A 12,237-nucleotide genomic window follows, 5' to 3' on the forward strand; every position below is an offset into this window, starting at 1 on the left:
TCTAAAACGGTAAAGCTGCAGCATTCCTTGCATGCTGCAGGGCCCATTTAAAGCCCACGGTGTTGGATGAGGTTCAGCAGCGTGGCTCCGTGCCCGATCACCCAGAGCTATTGTACGTGGTCCCAGAGCACTAACCCAGCCCTGCAGTCAGTGCTGCCCAGAGAGACCAGCTCTGAAAAGCTGTGAGCTTTCCCGTGATTGCTCACCAACAATCCACCTTCCCTGCTTCTTCCTCTCCATAAATTCTATCAGTTTCTCTCAGAGATCCCCAAGCCTTTTACCAGCCTTGCACCATCCCAACGTAGGCACTGGGGGCTGCTGAGGAATGTCTTCCACATCCCAGCCTGGGCAGCGTGGTTGCTGAGCAGACACTGCAGTGTTCACAGGCTTCATCCCAAGAGCTGCTGAGGAACTTTTGCAGTACTCTGTGTGCAGGGCTGCCATCATCCCACCTCTGTGATGCTGCTGTCGTGCTCGCTGAGTTTCTGCAGGGCTGGCAGCAGTTTGTTTACCTTCCTGCAATGTGGTGCAATGAAAAATAAGCAAATCTGTTCTGAAACTGAGTGTGTGCAGGTGTTGGGGGCCCTTCTGCAGCCAGCACGGCTCGGGGCCTGCAGTCACTGCCATCTCAGTGGTGATGGCTCATTACCACCCTCAGTAGCAATTCAGGGTATTTTGTTTCTCCAGATGTTTCTTGCTCCCATTGCTGGGGCTCCACAGCATGTCTTTAAACAGATGACAGGGCTCTTCCTTGATGCTCGTCACTGTGTGAGCTCAGTGGCTGGCTGTGTGTGCACCTGGAGATGTCACCTGGAGCTGTGTGGGGCAGCTCCTGCTAACTCAGCAGCTGGTGGTGGCCTGATGGCTTCCAGATTTGAATTGGGTGGGCAAAGACACTTGGACACAGCCGATGCTGGAAAGAGTATTTGGTTCTGTCCCTTCTTACCAGGGCCAACCCAGGATTGGGAGTCCTGCCATGGTGTGCCAACTTGCTTTCGGAAGTAGTCGGGATGAGGCATTTCATTGCCTTGAATGTGCAGTCTCTGAGATGTCTCAGAAAGGAGGCAGTGTGAAGCTGGAGCCTTTTATAGATTGGAATCAAAAATGATTTATGTGGAAGGCTCAGGTTCTTACATCACCTCCAGCTCAGCTGAACATCAGCGCCGTGCAGGTCAGTCTGGAGTGAGCCCTTCTGCCATCTCCCCAAGCTCTGGGACCTGCAGGGAGTGCTCTGCAGAGAAGTAGCCCTTGCTGTGTGCAACTGTGGCTGTAACCTGTGCTGGTCGCATTCAGAACCGGAGGCTTAAAAGGATTTACAATAAACACGTGCTTCAAAATCTGAAATCAATGAGACTGCCGTGCAGCAGCAATCAGAGGCCTGCTGCAAGCGACCAGCGTGCACGGGGTGTGAATTCCTGCAGGCACCCAGAAGACAAAGTTGTTTCATAACCCATATCAGCAAGAAGCTGTAAAGCAGATCCAAAAAACCTCTGTGTCTAGACAGGTTAGATTTACGACAGCATTTACGTGAGGTAGAGGAATGCCCTAGAAAAACAGAATTGTTTTCAGTTTCTGCCTCTGGTGCTTGTTTGTCTAATGAGAGCGCTGATGTGATGGCTGTGGAGGGGCTGGGAGGGAGGAAGGGTGGCAGGGTGTAGGTGAATCTGTGTGCTGGGAACAAGGTGGTCCTGCTGATCCATCACCAGCGACCTCAAAGGCAAAGATGCCGATGTATCACTGCAGTTGTGCTTCCAGATGTTAATGGGTACACCCTGTGCAGGGAACCAGCAGAGGGATCGAGTTGGAAATGGTTAAAAGTTCAGTGCTGGGCTTCTGTAGACCCTCAGCTGTAATTTATATTTGGGTTAAGGCTTGAAAGGGAAACATTCTGGCTGGAGTTTTCCAGCCTTTCCGCAGCATTACCTTATGTTTGAACTGTGAAAGTTGTTTTTCAAAAGGGCGTTTGTTTCTGGTGCGCAGCTGAGAACACAGGAGTCCTATCAGGGCACCAGGAGCCAAATCCTCCAGGAACAACAAATAAACCAACGCAGCATTTTTCCATGAAAGTCCCTAAGTTCCTACTAACTCATCTCACATGTGAATTCAGCTAGGGGAAATCTCCGTTGAAATCTGTGCCTGTCTCATTTTTTTTTCTTTCCTCTCCTTTATATTTTCCTTTCCCTCAGTTCCTCTGCTTGAAGAACATCCGAACCTTCCTAAAAGTGTGTCACGACAAGTTTGGGTTAAGGAACAGCGATCTCTTCGACCCCTTCGACCTCTTCGATGTGCGGGACTTCGGCAAGGTAAGGACAGAGCGCTGGGGATGCGATGGCTCAGAGCTGCTGCTCCAGGTGGCTCTGCAGACTCTTGCCACGGTGTCATGAAAGTGGGAAGGCTTTGTGATTTTTCTGAGCAAATCCTGTGCCTTAACCCATGCATCGGGCTTGTGGTAGCCTGAATATCTGGGGACTGATTCTGCTTTGTGCCAGTGAATTAGGGGAACAAGCACTCAGGCTTTGTTCAGATGGCAGAGACTCTGGGATCAGCTTGTAAGTCCACGGGCAACTGCTTCTTTGGGGGATGTGCTTTAGGTTTTCCCCAGGTGTGTGTGTGAAACCATGCACTGTCCCGAGCAGAACAGCTGTACTGAAACCACTGCTGGCTTTGTGCTGGGGCAGGAGGAGTGGTTTCTGAGGCCATTAGAAAGTTTCATGCCAAGGCAAAGTGAGCAGCAAAATGTTTCTGAAAAATATGTATGGGGGGTTCCTCCCCCTCCCCTCCCCTGCTGGGTGCTGGTTCTCCCCTCTGGGTGCTGTCTGTGTTGGTGCTGTCACCCAGACAGGAGGATGGAGCGTGTGCCAGTGTTGTGCTGTAGCTGATGGGTGGCACTGAGTGCTGTGGGGGAACATCCTATGCAGCTCTGACAGGAGCCTGTTGTTCTGCTCCCGTTGCTCCTGACATGCATGGCATTGGGTGTGAGCTGTTACTCTGATGGATTTGGGGCTCGGGGAAGCTATTACGTGGGACCACTGCTATAATCTGCAGTGGAAAAGGTGCTAAAAGATTTATTAAAGCTCTCTATGGTTTTACCTTTTCGGAGCTGCCAGGCGTAAGCTGCTCGAAGGCGTCTTCTGATTATCCAAAGCGTAGATTTTCACTGCTGATGGGGATATATTATTTGATATTTATTGCCTAATTTATTTCTGGACCATTATCTGGAATGTGCAATCACAGGGGCTTGTTTTATGAGTTTTTTAATTTATGAAAGACAAGGCAGCTCTTGTTGTTCTGGGAATACGAATGCACAGAGGGAACCTTTTGGGCTGGGGGAAGAACTGCCACTAATTAAAACGCTGCTTTATTGTCACGTTTTTCCCTCGCTGTGTGCTGCTCCTGGAACGTGGCAGCTGAGCACAGCTTGGTTTCCTTTGTGTTCTGGTTCTGCTTTTCCCGACTCCTCCTGTTTACTTTTCAGAGGTCACTGAGGGCTTCGCAGCCTTTGGTCTGTAGCTGGGGAAGGAGACGATGCGCCCTTTGCTTTTAACCCCTAACAGTGCCGGTTTTGTTTTTTAAGAGGCTTTGGGAAGGAAGAAAACTTACCCCAAACTTCTGAGCCATCCAAGTGTACTTGATGGCCAGGATTGTGCTCGCTTTAATGCACCTTATCATCTTCAAACCACCCCACGTGGTTTGCAAGGCACAGGTTCTGCGTGCGGAAACCTCTTCCTGCCGTGGTTGTCATGAGTTCGGTGGGACGTCAGCTGCCCCGAGTCCCACTCAGAATGTCTCCATTGTCTTTGCCACCTTTCATTCCCACTCGATCCTCAGATCTGTGTTCAACGGCAGCAAAGCAAATAAACAGGGAAAAATCTGCAGCTGACCGCAGCGCCTTTCCGCCTCGAGCCGCAATCCTGCGAGCAGAAGGAGCCTTTAATTCACATTCCCCCCCGGCCAAGGGCAGACTTCACACACAAAAAATCCTTCCTGAAGCCATTCATTACGTATACCAGTAGTGCATTTTGGCTCGTGAGACCCTTACGCTGTGGAAGAGGCTTTCAGAGTGGTGCATAGGAATTAAGGACTGGTTAACTACATAGGGAGCGTGGTGGAGCGGTGCTGGGTGGTTCCTTTCTGAGCGCTTGGAAAGCAGTTATTGCTCTCCTCCAGACCTGGAAGACAGCAGTCACCAGCAGTGCTTGGACTTGCTGAAGTGTGGTTACCAAGCAGAATGTGGCAGTGGGGATTCTCATCCCCCCATCCTGCTGCTTCCATGGGCTTTAAGCTTAGGAAGTCGCTGCTTCTTTGCTGCCAGCAGGAGAAGAGCTGGAGAAGTGGGCTCGAGGGCCACGTGGGTTGCTCCAGGCCGAATCCCCACGGGGCTGAAAAGATCCATCTCAGCCTTCGTGGGATGTTGGGTAATTGGCAAGCGTGGGCTTCTTCCGAATGGATGTGTCATGGTTCTTGTAAGCGGGGTTGCAGTGTTTCCCAGTTACCCCAGGGAGCTGAAGGGCCGCTCTCAGCTGCTCACAGCCAATTTTTTCCCAATGTCCAGTTGTTTGGCAAGCCCTCTGTTGCAAGGGAAGTGTCGTGCTCCACAGCATAGGCTGCCAAAAGTGACCTGCACTGCTGACTGCCCACATTTCCACTGGCTGCAGGATGGGCTGGCTCAGAGTTGTGTGAAATGAGGGTGTGACGTTGCAGGGGTGCTGTGCCCAGCCCTTGCTCACACAGCCCGGCTCCTGGATGAGGAATGAAATGAAATAAAGCCACTTCATGCACATTTAATAGCAGCGATGATATAAAACGCAGCTCTTATTGGACTTGCTAATTTATTGGCACCGACTACGATGAGATAAAATGTACATAAATATGGATTAAACTCTTTATCACTCTATTAGTCGGCACGATAGCAGCAAAGTTCATTAAATGAAGTTACTCATTTACAATAACTTGCAGGAATGTACTTTATTTTATTATATATATATATTTTTTTGAGAAATATAGTTCAAATATTCATAAACCCATGGAGCGTGCTGTTTATTAGCCTCTCCCTCCTCTCTGCTTTCCCAATGTGTGTTTAATTGCCATCACTTTTCTTTAGAAGTTCTTGGACTGTTCAGAATAAAGCTGCACTCCACGTGCTGTGTACGTACAGCTGCCCCACGGGCAGGAGCAGCACAGTGCTCACCTTGTTGCACCCTCTGCACCATCTCAGCCACTCAGTGGGTTCTCCATGGAGGTTGGATGTGTTCCCAGAGAGGGATGCTATGGAGGCTGGAGTGCTGATTGCTAAGCCGCAATATATGATGTGTTGCAGCAGGTGGGATGAGAAGCAAGAAACATTCCCCAAAAGAAGGGTAAGTTCCCGAGGGAGCAGTAGCGTAACCAGCCTGAAAAGAGACGTGTGTGCCTCTGCCTGCCTAACTCTGCATCAGCCCTGTGCTTCTTGTGACTGTGCAGAGCAGCTCTGCAATGACTGCTGCCCTTTGTGTCCCTGTGCTACTGCTGGGCAGCTTCTGCAGGGACATACATGGGAGCAAGGGATGCTTGGGTACTGGGATGGCAAAAATCAGCTGGGAGAGGATAGGTTGGTTCTGTGGGTCTGTTTTGGGGTGGGTGTTGCTTTGACTGTGGTCAGGGCACTCAGCGCCGAGCGGTGCAGGGAGGGTTCAGGGAGCTGGTGCAGGATGCAGGGGGTGTAGGCTGCTCCTTGGGTTACAGGCTGTGTCACAGCAGGTGCAGTGTGTCCCACAGATGTTTTCAACCCAAGCACTAAAAGCACGCACAGGAAACCCTGACGCTGTACTTCCCTATAGCGTGGGGCAAGTGAATTGCTGATCTCTGTGGCTAGCCAAGCGTGCACCAGGTGGTGTGTTGTGCTGCACCACGCTGTGCACAGACCTGCTGCCTTGCTGGCCATTGGAGCTCCAACTGCTGGAAGTGTCTCCTGGCCCTCTTAGGAAAGCTGGGAGCTCAGCACTGTGCTGTGCCCTGTGGTGTCCCCTCCTGTTCCCAGCTGGGTGAGAGCAGAGGCTGTGTCCCACCCCCCAGCCTGCTGGTGGCCCTCTGGCACCCAGCTCAGCAGAAGTTTGTAGCTGTGCAGGGGCCAATGAGCTCTGTTTTTTCCCTTTCCTCTCTCCCCTACTTGCAAATCTGCTCTGTTTATAGATGCACAGCTTTTTGGTGGAACCGAAAGAGCCAGAAATGTTTGTTCTGGGAAGCTTTGCCTTCTCCCCCCTCTCCCCCCCCCCACTTCTTGGCGGCTTTCCCCAGTATTTTTCCAAGGGGTCACATTAAGGGGTATTGAGTTTCAGATCAAACAAGCATGGCAGGATCTTTCGTAACTCCCATGGTCTGCATGGGAGAGCTGTTCTCAAAGAGCAGCAAGGATGTTGTAACGTGTGAGGAATCCGAGGTATTGATCAGGGCATGGATAAACGTATATTCCTAATGTGTGTGAAATTGATTTTCCTTTAGTTCCTTCACTTGGCTGAGCTCTCCTTGCAGTTGTATTAGACAAGATTGGGGCGAAAAGGACAGTTTTCCACTTTGGAAGACCCTTTGAGCAGTAAGGCATCCACATCTCTGCCTCCACAAAGGGTTTTCCTATTGTTTGGAAAATGTCTGGTTGCGTTTGACCCCCGCAAGATGTTTTTCCTTTATTATGTCATCGGGCATTGGTGACTTAATGACTTGGTGAAGATCATCGTGGCAGAGATGTCCTGAGGCAAAGCGAGTCCTTCAATACTCAGTGCTCTGTTGGTGCATCTGGCATCACTTGAGCTTAACTGTTCTGTGCGCGTTGGCAAAGGAAGGAAATCCAGCCCAGGTCACATCATTGAAAGCAGTCCGGGGATAAAAGGAGGTTCTTATTCCATAATGAGCCAGGGCTCTGCTGTTTCCTTATTAAAATCTTCCCTGCATTTCCTAAGCTCTTGGAGCTGCAGCATCTGATAGTGAGACTGTCTCAAGGCCAAATGCTTCAGTTACAAAGAATAATTAACATTTCTTGAAACAGATTAACGTGTGGGCGTAACCCTGTGTAGGCAGAACGTGCCAGAAGCGAAACTCTCAGCCTGAAAGCACTGACACAACCAAATGCCACAAACCCAGTGCTCGGGATAGCTCTACATCCTCTCCCTATGGAAGAGATTTGAGGAAAAAAGGGGGGAAAAAAAAGCTTCTGCAGAAAACTAGTTCCTCCTGGGCCAAAGGAGAGCAGGCACTGATTGGTGCATCATTGTCCCGTGCCTGAAATACCCACTGTGACTGTGGGATGGAGCTGGGCAGCTGGAGCCTGCTGCCAGGGGAGGGGACAGCACTTGTGTGCACAGAGCAGGGGGACCTATTTGGGGCTCCTCTTCCACTGGCCCTTTGCAATTGGACGGTGGCTCGTTCAAGGAGAAAGGTTAATATTTCACAGCAAATCAACATTGCATAAAGCAGGGGAAGAGAGGTGGGCGGTGTATGGAAAGCTGTGTGGGTTTAGTGAGGTGTGTGCCCAGCTCTCCCAGCAGCTCCTGCCTTTCCAGCACAGCTCCATGCACTAGGGTTACCCTCCTGCCAGCAAGGCTTCTCCTTTCCATCCCCCACTCATTCAAGGGAATTTAAAAAAGAAAAAAAAATGCATCTCGGAGTATTTTGTTCCACTCCCTCAAAATGGGCTGCTTGTTTGTCCTTGGAGTGTGTCCAGGCTTTTTTTTTTCTTTCTCTTTTTCTTCCAGAAATGAAATTTCTTCTGCCTTTTCTGTGCTTCTTGTGCTCAGACCCATTGGGTGCTGGGGGCTGCAGAGCTGAGGGTGGTGTCTCACAGACCTGCACTGGGCCACTCACATGGGACCCAGTGGTTTGGCTTCATTTGCATTGCTGGCAGGGAGCAATGCCCTTTGAATAGGTTTGAAAAGCTTCTCTTGGCTTCACAGGTGAGGTCAGGGTGATGGAGACATCTGAAAACCATCTGTGTGGGCTGTGTAATGCTCTGAACTCATTTTCCCTCTGGGACAGCTGCCTCTGCCCTTCCTTCTGTTCTCACAGGCTGCCAGGGTTCGAAGTAGGTGAGGAAGAGGAGGGAGGCACAGAGGCTGTACAAATGTCAGTGCTTTGCTGATGAAGTTAATGAGCCTCGGATGGTGATGCTGCAGCAAGTTCATTTATGTTCTCGGTCTTAATGGGGTGTGTTTAAGTGAGACATTTTCCTCTTCAACATCATTTTCTTCCTACTAATTACGTATTAAAGCATAATTGTGGTAGCAAGGAAGCAGCCTTAATGCACCCTGGGTAAAGCTAATGGTGTGGGCACGCTCCACTCTGTGATATTTGTCAAGGTTCCCCATCCCAAGATTGCGTTTAGGAACTGTAGGAAATTTTGTGCCATTGTGGAGTTGGTACCAACGTTTGCAGTCGTATCTACTAAAGAGTAAGGCAGTGTGGGAGAGGCTGGCTTTGGAGGCTTCTCCCTGGCTAACAGATGGTGGGGATTTCACAGCCTGTGCCTTAAGTTTTGAAAAAGGTGGTGAATATTTCAGGGGAAGGAGCTTATGCGCAAATGGGCTGGAAGTAAGGTGTGTATCAGGGCCAGCAGTTTGCATGTTCTTCTGGGACATGGATGGGGCATCCCTCCCCAATCCCTGGGTAGGGCTTCATCCTGCCCCAAGCAGCTCCTGGTTGGTGCTGGAGCTCTGGGAGAGGTGCTTGCAGAGGAATGGTGCAATACAGCAAGCTCGGGAGCATCACTCTCTCTTGTCCCTACGACATACCTGGGTCTGATGGGTGCAGCCACTCTGCAGTGGCAAAGAGAAACTCCGTCTTCCAAACCAGTGGACTGTAAAGATTACTGAAAAAAATTGAATATATTTCTCTCATGCGGAAACAGTGCTTTAGTCCCTGTACAGAGAGATTTATCAAAAGGACCTCTGTGCTCCAGAAGCAGAGCTGAGATCACAGTTCGTTGCAGATGTGAATTGAACTGGCTGAGTCCCACTTTCATAAGAATATGAATAACCATTGTACGGTGGCAGTGTATCTTGAACCCTACGTGTCAGTTCTGCTCTGAGGCCGCCTTTGGAGACACTAGATTTGCACAGCAGATTAATTAAGAAGGCTAAAAAGAAAAAAAATAAAGCAAACCAAATTTTTCTGGCTCCTGGAAATAATACGAAGTTGGCTCTGTGTGTGAGCACGTGACGTTGGACGCTGAGGAGCAGCAGCAAATGGAGTCCAGCAGGTCCTGGAGGATGTCAGAGTTGGATCCTTTTAAGTCTGTTTAGTTTTGTTTCCTTTCTCAGCTGGGATGTTTGATCCTGTAAAAGGAGATGCTGGATGGGAAGCTGATTTTAAGCAGTTTCAGCTAATGCATCCGTTGTGGGTGTGCTGATTTTGTAGACCTTAGCTGACAGCTCCTCCTGGGAGATCTGGTTTCTGGACCAAGAGCTCAATGGATTAGATGTTTGTGATGTCTTAGATCATGCACGAAGATTTATTAGTCACTGGGTGATACCGTGGTAGGGCCTTGAACAGTCTGGAAGGGGAAAGACCCATTGACCTCAGTGGTGTTTATTGAGGTAAAGAGGAAAGCTGGGTCATGGTCACCAGCCCATGTTTGGTCTAAGTACCAAACTTCATTGAAAAACATACACGCAGAGGAAAAGCTGCAGTTGGAAAGCAGAAAAACTTTTGGTTTCAGTCCAACCTGCGGGGAACCACGTGAAGGGCTCTTGCCTGGAGGCCCCACTCTGCTGTTTGCTCAGCCCGTTTCCTCCATCAGCCAAATCCCAGTGCTCTGCCTCCCGCCTCCCGCTCGCCTTTTTTCATAATATTGTTCTAATTACTGGAGTGTGAAGAATTGACTCTTAAAATGCCTCTTGGCAAATTCCATTGGCGTGTTGATGCCGTTTTGCCATGCTGCAGTCTCACCATTAGGGCTGGCTGTGGTAGGGCCATGGTCTGGGACTTCTCTGCCCTTTCTGGGCAAAGCAGGACATGGGATGGCGGGTGCTCATGGAAGTCGGGGGGAGGGAAATAAGAGGGGTTGGGGAAAGAGTGGTTATTGCTTCTGTTGGCTCCCGTTGGGGTTTGTATTTACCATGCTATTTCTCCTACGCCAGGCTGGCAGGAAGCAGAGTTTTTGGGGATGGTCTTTTGACCTTGCACGTATCCCTACTTCACTGTGGTAGTGCAAGAACTGAAGTCCACAGAGTAGGCTTGGGCACTAGGATAGAGTCCAGTGCTCTGCCATTGGGGCTGTGGGTGCAAGGCCCTGGGAGCAGCTGGAAACAGACTGCAGGGCTGAGGCTTTGCAGGAAGCCAAGCTCTTAGCCCAAACTGGGATGTTTGTGGGGATGTTCTGATGTACATATCCTCTGCTTTCTCATGATAGCTGTCCCTTGGAGAAGTGGCTTGGTGCCTCTGTCCAGACCTTTTGGCCCTGGCTCATTGCAGCAGACTCTTGTGCACGTCATTCCTAGAGGACTTCTGGTTTTTAAGTGGGTAAGGAGCTCTTGAGTAATGCTTAGAGCTCTTCCTGCAGCTGTGAGGAGCTAAGAACTTAAAAATAAATCTGAAAGCTCAGTTGGTAAGTAATTGCAAGGTTCCTTGGCCTGAGGCTTTAAGAAGAATGCCGAGGAGGAGGTTTTCTCCCTAATGTTACAGAGTGGGCAGCTTTGGACCGTCTTCTGACTCCTTGAGCACTTATGGTAGGTCTGTGCAGCAGACGGCTGCTGTGAAATTACAGTTTGCTGCTGTCTGAGCTTCTCTCATCTCTGAGAGTGCATTGACAGCAGAGGAGCCAGGCCAGCAGGTCCTGGAGAGGAGAGCTGGGATTGATTTCAGAGGTCATCCTCCCCCAGACCCCAGGAAGTCTAATTGTGCATCGTGGGAGCGCTTGGTGCACACATTGACTCTGCGTAACATTCCTCTTCTTGGTCAATGGCTCAGGGAAGAGCAGTTATCCTTCAGAGGAGCAGCAGAGCCTGAACCTTCACCACATTACCGTGCTGTTGTGTCATCTGCTCAGTTTTGACCCTGAAAGGGGAGAACCAGAAAAAAGCAAGGGGAGGTTGTGAAGTCCCTGTGGCTGGAGATGCTCAGCACAGGCTTCAGCAGTTGGACTAAATGACCTTAGCCACCTTATCAACCTTGACAGTCCTGTGATTCTTGCTTTCACCATGGCAGAGCCCTTTGCAGCACAGGGGCAGTGCTGGGGGCCCTGGGAGCAGGCGGCACTGATGGAGAAAGCTGTTGGGCAGCATGAGGAGGAAACTGTGCTGCTGTTATTGCAGCAGGCACTCTGCTGGCGTTTACAGGAGTGTTTCTGAAGCCATGTAAAATGAACAGAGCCCGTTTAATTTCAGACCCTTTGCTCCTCCCAGACACTCTCCAGCTCTGTCTTTCCACAAAGAGGTTTGTAAAGCTTTCGATTGAAGTGAGTGGGTGCAGCTTTCCATCGGTGATGCTGTGGGGAGGACAAGCAGATCTTTAGATGTCAGTGGTTTTGCTCAGGTCTATTTCTATCTGCATTAAATGCATTTTTTTACCCTGTTTTCTCTGGAAACATAAGCAAGTAAACACCACAATGTAGTACGCTTACAGAAAAATGAGGCATGGCTATCAATCCGAGTGACCTTGCTCAAAGAAAGGTTGGATGTGAGCCTATAGTGGTGCAATTCAGCCCTCTTATTTACCTGTGTGTTCAGTAAAGCAGCTCAGAGCACTCATAAGAGGTGCAGGATGTGTACAGGGAAAGTTTTCCTTCCTGTGAATGCGTATCCAAACGATGGCAGGAAGAAAGGGCAATGCAGAAATCCTTCTTTGTTGCTACAACCAAGCTAATGAGGGCTTATCTTGGAGATTAACTGAACTCTTCTCCATGTTCTGCATTTCCTGCCATGAAAGTGAGTTCCCTGTACAGAATTGCTCTACAAATCTGCACCATCTGTGGGAGATACAATAATTATGATACTCATTTAAATTCCCCTTTGTGTTTTGGAGGAGCAGTGACAATTCCCCCGGTGCCAAGCCTTATTTTGCTTTGTTAATACCTGGTTTTCAAGAGTTTCCTTTTTCCTTCCCTTGCTCAGGGCTGTGGTTTCGTAAAGCTCTCAAAGAGATTTAGCACGTGCACACTCTGTGTGCCGTCAACAGGGGCTGCACATCAAAGTGAAACACACACAAATAAATATTATCCCGACTTGAGGCTACTATTTATTCTTTTTCTTCCAAAACAAAACAAATTCATACATG

The 12,237-nt window shown here is 49.5% G+C and overlaps 1 protein-coding gene across 3 annotated transcripts in view; it reads left to right on the plus strand.

The window, feature by feature from the left end:
* VAV2 (vav guanine nucleotide exchange factor 2) overlaps positions 1–12,237 on the plus strand; it is a 95,539-nt gene that overhangs the window by 19,455 nt on the left and 63,847 nt on the right. For all 3 annotated transcript variants that reach the window (XM_065737274.1, XM_065737276.1, XM_065737275.1), the window contains exon 2: positions 2,187–2,303. In XM_065737274.1, the coding sequence (XP_065593346.1) occupies positions 2,187–2,303 (117 nt within the window). The remainder of the gene's footprint in view (positions 1–2,186; positions 2,304–12,237) is intronic.

Source organism: Cyrtonyx montezumae, unplaced genomic scaffold (genome assembly GCF_038088225.1).
Source record: "Cyrtonyx montezumae isolate F1298 unplaced genomic scaffold, pur_monq_1.0 scaffold_20, whole genome shotgun sequence".
Classification (NCBI taxonomy): Eukaryota; Metazoa; Chordata; class Aves; order Galliformes; family Odontophoridae; genus Cyrtonyx; species Cyrtonyx montezumae.